This window comes from Penicillium oxalicum, chromosome IV (assembly GCF_001723175.1).
Source record: "Penicillium oxalicum strain HP7-1 chromosome IV, whole genome shotgun sequence".
Classification (NCBI taxonomy): domain Eukaryota; kingdom Fungi; phylum Ascomycota; class Eurotiomycetes; order Eurotiales; family Aspergillaceae; genus Penicillium; species Penicillium oxalicum.
Window position 1 is genome coordinate 1120083 of NC_064653.1, and position 12805 is coordinate 1132887.

Genomic DNA, 12805 nt, shown 5'->3' on the forward strand with positions numbered 1-12805 from the left:
GAAATGCACCGAGAACAGCATGTATCTACTATCCAATCAAAGTGCTCCTACGAGCTACGCCGCCGTCTGCTACCAGCATTACCAAGTGAATGTGTGATATTGTGTCCATTTCTTTTCTGACACTAGGTTCCCTGTTATGGACGGCAATGATTGTCAGACTGTCGGATAAGAGCCAAATGAGTAAAAGCTTCCCTTTGGGTGATTTGATCGTTAACGCCGACATAACCCCCCTCCACGCCAGCATCTACGAGAAAAACGCATGAATAACGTCAACATTTACGAGATCGCAACGCACGGAGCCAAGGTATGATTCCTGACTGGTATATCATTCCCCGTAGAGACTCCGAGTTTGTGACTTTTCCGAGGAAGGCATCGTTTCTGAGCGCCCAAACCACCGACTCACAATCCTACACCTTGAAGACTCCGGCTCTGATCATCACGTCTTGAAATTGTTCCAAAGTCACACCAGATGTCAGTCCTGCTCCCCCGTTAGCCTCTAGAATCATATCTTTCAACAGATTGTCATCCACCGAGTCCTCCTTTAGTTCGCGCGCGATGCGTCGCAGATGGCTAAGCGATATAGGCCCCTCGGAGCCACGTGTGAAGAGCTGATATGCCGTCTCTACTTCGGCAGCTTTTGCATCGTCATCCTGGGAGTGGAGCTTGGCGGCGACCACGGAGACAAAGGGGCCATAGGGGACAAAGCCAGTTGAGGTCGGATCGACCGCCGAAAGGATTTCGGCAAGTTCTGAGGAGTCGCTCGGTGGTACATTTAAGGCACTGTTTGCAGGGAAACAAAGATAGTGAGCTTCCTATTCAAACTTCCAGAAAGACGGGCACACTCCAGTCCGTAGCAATGATTCTTTCACGCGGAGAAATGTGCGACACGATTGATTGATGCAAAGGTATCGCTTACACTAGAGCTTTGCGCACATCCTCGCGCGGGATCACACCTTCCTTTTCGGAGGGGAATTCCTCATTTGCCTCAGCAAAGATGTGAAAGACTTCCTTGATTTCATTCTCTTCGTCCGCCGAGATATCGTTCTCCTTGGCGATCTTCGAGCGCATGCGTCGCGGGGCCGCTGCAGTGGTCGTGGTCGTGGAGGAGCTGGCGGGAGCTCCACGCCTCTTGGGCGGCTACCGAGGTCCGGGCAGTTAGTCAATGCCTCTTTTGCTTTCCACAGAATCGTCAGACAAGCTATATGACACATACCATAGCTCTTGCGCAAGGAGGCAAACTATGCGCTGTGTTTTCTTTGGCGTGGGTGGTTGAAGCTGGATAGATTGACAGTGTTGCGCTGCGCAGTCGCGAACTCGACGATCGCACTGGTATCCAAGATCGCAGATGAGAATGCTGATTGGCTGCCAGTGCGGCCTCTGATCTCCACTACAGCGATTCGATGGTTTTTGTCCAGGCTTGACATAGTGTCATGACTATGCCTTGCGACTGTCGACTTTGATCTACGAAATTTGCTAGGACGGTGATTATTTTGTGGACTATCTAATGTTGTACAGTTTGCAATTTGTTAGATCTCGTAGTCGCTTTCGAGAAGTCTTCGCGCTGCTGGTGAATGACGTCGTCTCGAACGGGAACTCCCATCTCCGCCGCAGTGCGGGCGTCGATCGCGATAAGTAAAGAAATGACCCTTGCGATCTTGAAGAAAAAAAGTAAGGGCCAACCAAAAATTTGCCATGGGCTCACGACTCAGGCCACCAAATGACCGAGAGAATAATCATTGAACCCTCTCATGCCTATTTCCACCTAATTATCTGATCCTCAAATGGGCGCCTCTCGTGTGGTCGTATTTTATTTTTCAAGAGAAAGTGATCGAAGACCTCCGAACTGGCGGCCGACACTGAGTGTGACCTCCCGTAGAGAGTCCGGCATTGCTGACGTGATCCCGCCTGGTGCCTGCTGCACAAGTGTTTGGACGAGTATCATTTCATTGCGATAAATAGGCCGGGGGAGTCGCATATATCTGATTTAACAATCTGGAGACCGGTATTATAAAACCACGACTCCTGGAAATGGACGTCGAGCTCTACGTCTACGACTTGTCCAAGGTGAGTAGCTTGTATTCTTCAGGATAGTCACTTACAACATGGCCGGCTAACTCCAGGACAGGGTCTTGCGCGAGTGGTGAGTTGCCTGTAAATCAAGCCCCACGCGCCTTGTTGTGACTCCTGACGGGCACCTTATCATGGTGTGAAAAAACGTGTGCTCATTATTGACACTGGCGAAATAGTATTCGCAACCCTTGACTGGTACCCAAATCGATGCTATCTATCACACCTCTTTGGTTGTGGATGGAGTCGAGTACTATTTTGGTCAGGGCATTCAAACAGCTCGACCGGGGAGCACGCATCATGGGCAACCGATGGAAAGAATTCACATGGGCAAGACCGAGCTTCCTGTCGATGTCATCCAGGAATACTTGCAGTCACTAGCGTCCATTTACACACCAGAGGTAGGCTGGCCCTCCGAGCCTCCACGAAGAACCCTCGATTTTGTTTTCCTTTTCTGTTTCCGTCCGCTAAAGCTGTCACAGTCATATGACCTGTTTCTTCACAACTGCAACAACTTCACGCAGGATCTTGCCATGTTCCTCGTAGGCAAGAGTATACCAAATCACATCAGAGATCTGCCCCGCACATTCTTAGAAACGCCGTTTGGTCAAATGATGAAACCTCAAATTGAGGCTGCGTTGAAGGGAGTCACCCAGGGTTCTGGCATCGGCTCTGGTGCAGGATTGGGTCAACCCATGCCAGCAGGGCGACCAGAGCCAGCAACAGCAAAGCCTCCAGCTCTTGCAGGCAGCGTACGCAATGTCACCAGTCTCGCCCAACTGGAAAACGAATTGATTGCGGCATCCAACTCCTGCGCTGTCATTTTCTTCACTTCGTCCACCTGTGCTCCCTGCAGGATCGTCTATCCAACTTACGATGAACTGGCGGAGGAGGTGGGGGAGAAGGGTCGTCTCATCAAGGTGGACATCAGCACCGCCTACGATGTGAGTATGAAGTATAACGTGCGCGCTACACCCACCTTCATGACTTTTTTGAGGGGTGAAAAACAAGATGAATGGAGCGGCGCAAGCCCTGCTCAGCTCAAGGGCAATGTGCGAATGCTTTTGGAGCAAGCGCACCCGACACACCCCCATCGGAATCTTCGACTTCCTAGCCTGCAACGCACAATCACCAACTTTGTGATGTACAAAAAGATCCCACCTTTGGACAAGCTGGTCCAAAAACTTCCCGAAGTATTCAAGGACGCTGCCAGTGTCGCACCGGTCATCGACTTTGTCAAACAGCGCCACGCCGCAGTAGCTGGCAACGTCCCCACAGCCGACATTCGAGTCCCTGATTTGCATGCATTTGCAACGACCTTGCAATCAACCTACGTCAGTCTCCCCAGTGAGAGCCACTTTGCAGTCGTCGACCTAGTTCGAATTTTGCTCCTCGATCCTCGTGTGAGCGGTTATTTTGCCGAGGAAGCCAACCATGCCACTCTTGCCACTCTTCTCTCCCCTCTCTCTTCGGGCAAGCTTTCGTCTTCTCCCTACAACCTTCGAATCGTCGCTCTTCAACTGGTCTGCAATTTGTTCAGCACCCCTCTATATCCCGACCAACTTACGTCATCCAACTCGGTCCTCCGGGAAATAACCCTCGGACTAGCAACCAATTCCCTGCTTGACACCCACTCGAATCTTCGCGTGGTTGCGGCTTCGTTTGCGTACAATCTGGCGGCATTTAATCATAACGCCCGGTTTGACGAGAAGCCGGATCGCCTGGCCGAGGAAGATCAGGTCGAATTGACAGCATCGTTGCTCGAGGCTATCTCACAGGAGAATGAGAGCCCTGAAGCTCTACACGGCCTCCTGTTTGCTCTCGGCCTGCTGATTTACGAGGCACCCACCGACGGGATGCTGATCGATTTGTGTCGGGCCATGGGGGTTCGTGAGACCGTTGCCACTAAGGCGCAGATCCCTGCGTTGCACAAGGAACCGTTGATCAAAGAAGTGGGCGATGAATTATTTGGCAAGGGACTCTAAACCCAGCGATAGACTTGTATGGTGCCAGAGAAAGCGTGATGTTTCCACTGTTCCAATGAAGCCGGGAGTTCCTTCTGTACTTTTGACTCATCGTTGTCCAAGCCCGTCATCCGTATACATATCGCGAAATGGATGTGGTAGGGCGTGATCCATGTTGATTGGGGTGCTACTTTTTACATATTTTCAAAAGCTAGACTTCGCTGGAGATCGCATCCCGTTCCTGTATCATTGCGTATAGTTGAGCAGACATGGCCCGCTAGGCTCAGACGGGTAATTTCCGAGAGAAAATGATCCCCAGTGTGGAGGCTGGCAAGTGTCTCCGTCCAGGCCGCCAATCAACACTCTTCTCCGATCAAAGAGACTCCAACGCTGTCACGCATACCCTATAGTCTTATACTTCTCACATCCACCAGGAAACCGCGTCGTGAGGTTTCTGTGAAGCCAAAATGTTGGGTCTCGTCCGGCATCGGACCCGGACCTGGACTCGCCGCGGGTGACCCCGAATCAGAAAGAATGATGTGGGAATTTTGACCTTTCACACATCACATATCCCCCAATCTGGCTCAACGGTGCGGTGATAAAGTCTCTGGGGACGCTGATACTCCATACGGCACGCAGTCTTTCGGAAAGTCATAATAATCTAGCCTGTTGGTTCTTCGGAGAGATGGACATTGAGTCATTGGGATCGGGTCAAGTCTCGAGATGGGACCTCAGGGTGTGGCTGGGAAGCGATTCAGTTGCAAAATCGATCCGCCTCCCCGGCTGGGCTTTTGTATTTGCTCTACTTGGGCTTGCAATTGTACGATTCTACCGTCCGGCCAGATCAAATCGTTCCCCTTCCAATCCTCCCACCCCTCGCCCTCAGGCAAAAGCCGAGTTGGTGCAAATATCGCCAGCTCAAGACTTTGACCTGAACTCGATCAATCCACCAGTCTTCCGGCCGTTCAAGCCAAAGTATCACTTAACAATGGGTGAGCATCTGATTGCAGTGGAGGCAGCAAACGGCCAATCGTTCTTATCAAATGAAATCAGGAATCGAGGCCGTCGACCGCAACGATTTGATCTTATTTGACAATACTTATACTGACCGTCTGCATCTACGGGAGTCACTCCTCCTGCAGTACTTCACTGATGTCATTGGGGTCACGGACGAATCAAACGTCCACATTCAGCATGCAGTACAAGAGCTTTACAACTATCTGTTTGCGAGTTACCTACCAACGCGGTACCCGGCCATTTTTGAAGTTTGCCCAAAAGAGGCGGCGAGTACCCCAGCGCAAGTGAAGAATCTTGAGACCGGCCATGTTTTTCCCATGCAGGCGACACAATCAACACCTCTGCGAGCCGCTTTGAGAACGATTGCGCAGAATGTCGACGAAGATTTCTTCATACTTTTCCCTCAACAAGGTGCAACCAAAGACGAAGAGGTCTACACTCTGGAAGCATACGCAGCATGCTTTCCGTCGGGGTTTCAGCCCAAAGACAAGATCGGTAAAAGACTTGCCGATATCCACGGCCCGGTGCCGGGATACAAGGAGAAACTGCAGAGAAGTATGGATCGATTCTTCGCGCGGCTGGAGCCCGGTAGATACGTCAAGCGAGTCAATTGGGGCCTCACTGTCGACGAAGAGCTCTTTTCCAACTTTGACAAGAGCAAGCCTGCCTTTGAAGGCAAATTGCAGAAACTGTCTCTTCAAGAGCTCGATCTGGACAAAGTAAGTTCAGTGACTCTCCCCGACGGCAGAAATCCGCTGTCTCTTAGTGTGGGCCGGTCACTCACAATTTGATCATCACCGAATAGACTTTTTTGCGCTGTGAGCGTCAAACTCTCCATCGTCTTCCAGCTTCGGGTGCCATCATATTTGGATTTCATACCTATCTCTATCCGATTCGAGACATCAAAGAAGAAGGTAGCGGGGACTTCCTTGCGCAAGCTATCGATGGGCTTGAAAATGGGAGTGTCCCTGAGATGTTTACGTATAAAAATGGAGAAAAATGGGCAGATGCGGTGCGAGAGTATCTTCGAAGTTGATCCGAGTGCATCTGCCCCCCATCAAGGGACTTGCATAATGGATCTCCGAGGCAGCACAAGGGAGTCGTATCGAGAGGCCGCAGTGTAGACTCGGAGTACCCACCGACGGAGTCTACATTCTCCAAATCACTGCCCTCACAGAAGCTATTATCCAGTGGCCTCGGTAGCAGTACACGCTGTCTCAAGTCAGCATGAAAAGGCAATTGAGGTATACAATTGTCGATCGATGTGAGAAGAGACAGCACCATGTGTCTTGGGTGGGGAACAGGATCGCCGAATGGTCTGGGCGATACCGTCCCGCCATTGGCCCATGACGGCTCCACACTCGATCTTGAAGACTTTCTTTTTTTTTCTCTCCTTTTTTTGCTTTGGCGGGGAACATGAACAATCTGTCATGAGAGATAGTGTTGATTCTCAGCATCGCGATCAAAGACCACCCCGGTCCAGTTGAGATATATCACGGCAATGGAAGGCCTCGATTCTCTGTATTAGAGCGGTCTGCCTTCGTCTCAGGCCATGTCTCTGGACACAGTATTCTTCCCCCGCTCTAGGTCGCCCGATCGCGCTAGAAATCTAGAAGATGCTCAACGTTCGCATCGCCTCTTTGCCCGCAGATCGGCAAACGGCCGCGCGAGGTAAGTCAGGAAATATCCAAGGCGTCGCAATCCATGTGAGAATCATGTGCAAAAGATCCTTGGTCTGACTCGAACCACAGATTGCCGCCGTTGCATCAAGCGCCGGATCAAGTGTGACCGGACGCTGCCGCGATGTCGCAAATGTTCCATTCGCGACTTTCAGTGCCCGGGCTATGATGCTGTGCAGCTCAAATGGGGCTCTGCGGACAAGAGAGTCCGGAAATCTTCAGTGGCGGTGTCGCCGTCTACTGGAGGGTTGAGCAGTGCCGTGGGCAACTCAAATTCCACTCAGAGCGATGTGCTCCAGCTGCCTCTTGCCATACTGTCGTCACCGAAGGGACGAGAGACGGCATCGCCTGAAGCAGAGCTGACCCAAGTACATGCACCACCTGCAACGGGGACTCTCCCTTCTCCCGCCAACGACAGATCCCTAGTCGACCGCTTTACATCGCAAAGCTTGTCACGGAATCTGTTTTCTCACTTCAACGGCAAAGTATCTCCCCGCTTAACCTGGGTTGATCGGCCAGACCATCCATGGCGGAAAGTCATTGCTCCACTCGCACGACGGTCTAAACCTCTGGGTCTTTCGATTCTCAGCGTTGCGGCTGCTCATCTCTCATTCACGTCCACCGACAGTGTGCCTGTGCCAGACACGAACCGCATTGCGATCAGCAATCGACTGCGTGATTCCAGTCTTCACATGCTGAATCAAAAGATCAACCTTGAGCTAGTCGGGGAGCATTCCCTGATTGATCCAGTCGTCCTTGACTCAACTCTGATCGAGATTCTCGCGACGACTCTCGTTCTTTGCTACGGTGAGATGCTCATTCCGCATTCAACCGGCTGGAATATCCATCTTCGCGCCTGCCGTGTGCTCATAGAGCGATATCTCTGGCGCAACAGCCAACACTCGCCGCGACGAAATCCGGTCGTCGACTTTATCATCCGGGAAGTGGCCGATATCGAAGTGTATCGCAGCATCGGCGCTTTCTCCGCCGACCAGTCAGCTCTCACTGAGGCCATCCGTCCACCATCAATCATGTTGGATGACTCTTTTCACACTTTTACAGATCTCTTTCGCGAAATCACCGCAGAGGAACGTCGCCGACATGCTGCTGTTCTCGTTCACGACCCAGGGCAACCAGCCTCGTCCCTGCCTAGTCCTACTTTGTCTAGTAATCTCACCACTGCCGTACCCTTACCCGCCGACATGAACCGCTGGCGAGCCAAGGTTGAACTAGCTTATGCGCGAGCCTCGACCGACACGGCCCGACTAGTCACCACGCAGGGAGCCATCACGCAAAAGTGGATGGCCGCGATCGTCCGGGCCGTCTACCACGCTAGTCTCATCTACGCCTATCAATCTCTGGGCTCGACTGCCGAAGCGGCGGCGGAGATCGGCACTTCTTTGCCCGCGCTCTGGGCGGAAATTGAATTTCTCACGGCTGGTCCGGTGCACAGCCTCTCACACGACGTGTTTGTCCCGCTTTTCATTGCCGGGACTGAATGCTGGGGGGACCCGTGGCGGCAGGGGCTTGTTGAAAGTCGCTTCCAGGAACTGATGACCGCGATGGGAATCTGGTGCAATTTTACCGCGTTGAAGTTTTTAAGGGGGTTCTGGGCTCGGACAGAGTATCATCGTGCTGGAGGATGGATATCGTATGCTCGCGAGAATGAGGGAGAGGATCGATCCTTTTTCGTTTTTTAAATGCTTCCCCCTCCCTTCTTCTTTTTCTCTTCATTCTTTTTCTCCTTTGAATTACTTTTTTTGTTTTTCGTTGACTTGAACTCCGTGTGGGGAACGATCTGTACCGCACTGGTCCATAATTAGGTACAGATTCTGTAGTCAAATGTTATACACAATGGTGAAAGTCGCCCGGTTGATTCGGTCAATCTGGAAGACGACATGTCCATCTTCCCCCTTGGTATCTTTAGCAGTGTTATCAACCAAGTGTCAAGTGCGACAACGCCGTAGATCCTTTCGGCACAAAGGCACATCTCATGTTGAGATATCGAGATTTTCCGCCCATTCAATCCCCGTCTTCGACCACCCGAACGCTTCTTCCAATTAACCGAGCTTCACCCATTTATCCAGTCCACGCCTGGCAGCAAGACCCGACATGAAAAGGAATCTGACACTGCCCTAAAGTACGTACACCTAATGTACTGACCCAGATCGGCTCGGTAAATACCCACATTCCCATTACTTTTTTTTTCTACATCTTCCTGTTTTTTTTCTACCTTGATCATATCTTCTCTTACCCATTCTACTTTCACAGCTTGCGCACGTGTCCCTACACCCACGTATCCGGGACCTTTCAATATTTTTTTTAAAAAAAAAATAATCAGCCACCATCTGCACGGTCAGAATCCGCGTCCGTCGGCGGGTCGTTCAACCGCCCGTTGGGTGGAAACCACCTGCATCGGTGATAGGATACAGATGCACGATCTGGCCGTGTGGCTATTCTGCGCTTGACATGCTGGTGATTTGGAGGGGAGAAAAAAAGACCATGCGCGCGACCACGGGGGAGAGAGAGAGAAAGAGATTGGGACTTTGGTCTCGTTTCACCGACTCTTTTCCAGTACATTTTCGATACTTGGGGTCTTTCAAGTTGGCCCGGCGATGAGCGCTGCGGTCGGTACCGTAGAGATTGTATCTAAGGTGTAGATTTTAAAAGATGGGCGTGGGTGTTTTTTTAAACGCCCTTGTCTCCTGTCCCCCCCCCCCCCTCCTTCCCCTCCTGCAAGCCCCTCCTTGGGTAGACCCGCCATCAATCTTGAAGATCGGATCGGCAATCACACGCCGGGTTCGTAGAGATTAGAAATGGGCGCGGTTTCGTGTTCGTGCTTGGGCTTGGCGGGTCTCTTGTGAGGATGGTTTCGGTCTGCATGTTCATGATAAGGATGCATGGAGATAAAAGACTGACATGAGACTGGAGTACCTACGTGGCGGGATTGGGGTGTATCAGAATCTTCTGATTTACCTACCTATGAACTCTGATTAGGTACTTGGTAGTTGAAGTAGAATATCCTATAGTATGTATAGTACACCAGTAGTAGTGTATTCATTAGTGAGACTGTCGCGTGGATGTTTCGCATTTTGTTTTGTTGGGTTTCTTTTTTTTTTTTCAAATTTTGTTTGAAATTCTCTTTTTCCTCTTCTTCGTGCTTATCCTGCCCGACGAGTCATGGATTCGTCAGGCTGACCACCGTGATACACCAGTGAGTCTCACGATCACGCCGTGATCCATCTGATCCCACGGCTGAAGCTTGATTGGAAAAATGACCCAACAACTCATCATTGACTCGAAGTGTCAGAATCTCACCGTTACAGTGAAGGGGACTGTAGTATCTATCCATCCATTCATCCATGCATTCATTCATTTGATTCCTAGCATTCCTCAGTGCAAGGCTATCAGTGGGGGCCGTCCTATCATATATCAGATACAAACACATTTCCCCCAACCTAATACTATACTTTGTCTTACTGCTTTCAGCTAAAGCGAGCCACGCTGACCTGGAAACAGGGCCGGATGAGACTCGATCTCTAGATAGGGCTGGAGAATAGTTCATGTGTATTGATTATTTTCTTCTTTTGGGAAAAGAAAAAAAAAGGAAGAAGCACAAGAAGAGGAGGAACAAAATACCTAGAAATGCCATCTTTCAGCCCCATTTGGCACCTGTGTACCTTGGATAGATTGTCCAGACCACGATACTCCACAGCAAGACCTACTCTTGACCCATGGACGGCCGGGAAAAGGTCATGCTAGAACCAGACAAGAAAAAGGGAAAAAGGGAAAAAAAGGGTCCAGTCCACCACCGACTCGACAACTCTCAAGATAATAATGATGATGATGATGTTATAGAGAGTGAAAGATCAAGTCCAAGAAGTCTAGTACTGAATTAGTCGTCTCAGTTCCAGACTCTGGGCTCTTAACGGCTCGAATAAAGTATGGATCCTGGACTCTGGACCCTCGCATCAATGACGGGTGATGTTGGTTGGATTTGCAAGGTTGTAAGTGGATGGTTCTGTGTGTGTGTGTGTGTGCTCATCCTGGAGCTGTACATGTCTCTTTGTCTGTGGGGGGGGCTTGACTGGAGTCGTCTCGTTTGATATTTACTAACTATAGTATTTTATCTTAAGACTCGGGGTATCGATTTTTTCAGTGTTGTCTATTCTGTTGAGGCTGAGTATGTGCCAATATTATCGCCATCGATGGTCATATGCTCACTGGTAGGTAGTATTCAGTATTCGTCATTGGTAGGAGTAGGCAGTACTTCATATACACCCCAACGACGTGTGAAGTATATGATTCTTTTCTGCCCAAGCTTCAATCAGAAGACAATTCCCAGAGAGAAGCTACCCGATTTCGAAATCTGTCTAGCAAAAAACAAAAGAACTACAATAACACACAACTAAACAGACAAAAAACACAAGTAAACTCTAGTGAACTGACTGACTAGGAATTCTGACTCGGACCGTGGTGGTTTGGGCATGAAATACGAAAGTACCTACAACTGAATAGTTACAAGACGAGCTGGCAGGTATTTGACGTTCCAGTCCAACCCATTCCGAAGCGAATTCAATCCTTCCCAAGATCTAAACTTCAAATCTCAACGTGACAGCACCTTTTCATGGTTAGAAAAAGAAACTCTCGAGTAACCTACCGGTCAAAAGCAAGAAACTGAATATACATAGCGATAAGCCCCCAAAAGGGAGCGGGAAAAAAAAAGGAAGAGAGAACTTGAGCCGCCCCAATCAATAATCCAAGGATTCAAAATCATAAACACATAAAGATTCCAGACTGACCTATCTACCTACGGATCTCCATCCTTTTTACCCAGCATCATTGATAAACCAGAAGGGCAAAAGGGGAAAGCAGAAAAAAAAATCAAAAGGGAAAAAAACAATGAATGAATGACAGTACCTGGAATCTTTCCAGATGGTGCCTCACGAGGGAGACAAGGCCACCGGCCAACTCACACCGACACTCAAGACATGGGGGGGTAGAGCCTGGCAGATGACAGATGACAGATGACAGATGACGAATGATGGATGATGGATTGCGCGCGAGTGGACGGGATGGACAGTGCAGGGCTAGCAGCACAGGGAATATAAACCCCCCCAACCATGTGCAGCAGCAGGTGGCGTGTGGCGTGTGGGTGTGCGTGGGTGCTTTGTATTGATGTACAAGGGCCTCGATCAAAGATGTTGATACGAAGGATGGGGATGGAGGGATAGATAGCGCAGTGCGCGGGAACGGTTAAAATCTCAATCTCACCCACCATATAAACAGAAAAGGAACCGGAAAAAAAAAGAAAAGAAAAGGCGATGGTTTCAAAGAAACATAGACTAGATCAAGCGGGCGCAGAGGATGCAGAGGGGGGATGATCGTCGGAGGATTACTCTCCGGGCGGTTTTGGTCGGGGACTCCTCAGGCTTACTCCGATAGTTGGACTCTGTGAGAGTAACACCTACGGAAAATTACAAGATCTACCGATGATTTTGAAAAGGAAGAGTCATTGAAGAGTCAGCCTGAAAAATAAGTGTCATTTTGACTGGATGAGAGAGAAAAAAAAAGACCAACAGAAGAAAGGACTAAAGATCATGCTAGCTGGGCACTAGTCATTGGGTATCGAGGGCTCCGGAAACATGGGACATGACACGCTAAAAGAGGATCAAAGGGGAATCAACAAAACATCAAAACACCAGGACCAGGTGTGGAATGCAGAGACTCGAAAAAAGTCCAGTCACCGAGGAAATGCAACACATCATTACGCAGGGTCATTAAGAAGGATCAAAATCAAGGATACGCTGAAGCTTCAACATCACACGAGAAAGAGTCGGAAGGAATCAAGTCGGAAGCAAAAAGATGAGTCACCAAAGGTTGCGAGGGTTCAACCAGCGGTGAGGATGGAGGAGTTTCGAGGCGGCCAGGATCAGCGCGCGGGGGGAGGTTTTCAAGAAGCGCCGACAGCGTCGAGAAATTAGGTAAGCGCGGGGGGGAGAAAAAGGAGGGTTTGCTCCGTCAGGGCGATAAGATCAAGTGCCGCGGGGGCCGTTTGGGCGTGGAGGTGACGAGAGG

At 50.1% G+C, this 12805-nt stretch overlaps 5 protein-coding genes across 5 annotated transcripts; 4 read left to right on the top strand and 1 right to left on the bottom strand.

The window, feature by feature from the left end:
• Nucleotides 1-407: 407 nt before the first annotated feature.
• On the bottom strand, nt 408-1216 carry POX_d05178 (uncharacterized protein; the record flags this gene model as incomplete). The annotated part of the gene is made up of 3 exons (XM_050114028.1): nt 408-780; nt 917-1137; nt 1214-1216. The coding sequence occupies 3 exons, from the start codon at nt 1214-1216 to the stop codon at nt 408-410; spliced, it is 597 nt and encodes a 198-aa protein (XP_049968979.1).
• An 812-nt stretch (nt 1217-2028) lies between these two features.
• POX_d05179 (uncharacterized protein) lies at nt 2029-4052 on the top strand (the record flags this gene model as incomplete). Its single annotated transcript, XM_050114029.1, has 3 exons — nt 2029-2064; nt 2126-2140; nt 2247-4052. The coding sequence occupies 3 exons, from the start codon at nt 2029-2031 to the stop codon at nt 4050-4052; spliced, it is 1857 nt and encodes a 618-aa protein (XP_049968980.1).
• A 967-nt stretch (nt 4053-5019) lies between these two features.
• POX_d05180 (uncharacterized protein) lies at nt 5020-6084 on the top strand (the record flags this gene model as incomplete). Its single annotated transcript, XM_050114030.1, has 3 exons — nt 5020-5023; nt 5085-5767; nt 5854-6084. The coding sequence occupies 3 exons, from the start codon at nt 5020-5022 to the stop codon at nt 6082-6084; spliced, it is 918 nt and encodes a 305-aa protein (XP_049968981.1).
• A 580-nt stretch (nt 6085-6664) lies between these two features.
• On the top strand, nt 6665-8427 carry POX_d05181 (uncharacterized protein; the record flags this gene model as incomplete). Its single annotated transcript, XM_050114031.1, has 2 exons — nt 6665-6719; nt 6800-8427. 2 exons carry the CDS (start codon nt 6665-6667, stop codon nt 8425-8427), a joined length of 1683 nt encoding a protein of 560 aa, XP_049968982.1.
• Nucleotides 8428-12372: 3945 nt separating this feature from the next.
• POX_d05182 (uncharacterized protein) lies at nt 12373-12711 on the top strand (the record flags this gene model as incomplete). The annotated part of the gene is made up of 1 exon (XM_050114032.1): nt 12373-12711. The coding sequence occupies one exon, from the start codon at nt 12373-12375 to the stop codon at nt 12709-12711; it is 339 nt and encodes a 112-aa protein (XP_049968983.1).
• Between the last annotated feature and the right edge of the window lie 94 nt (nt 12712-12805).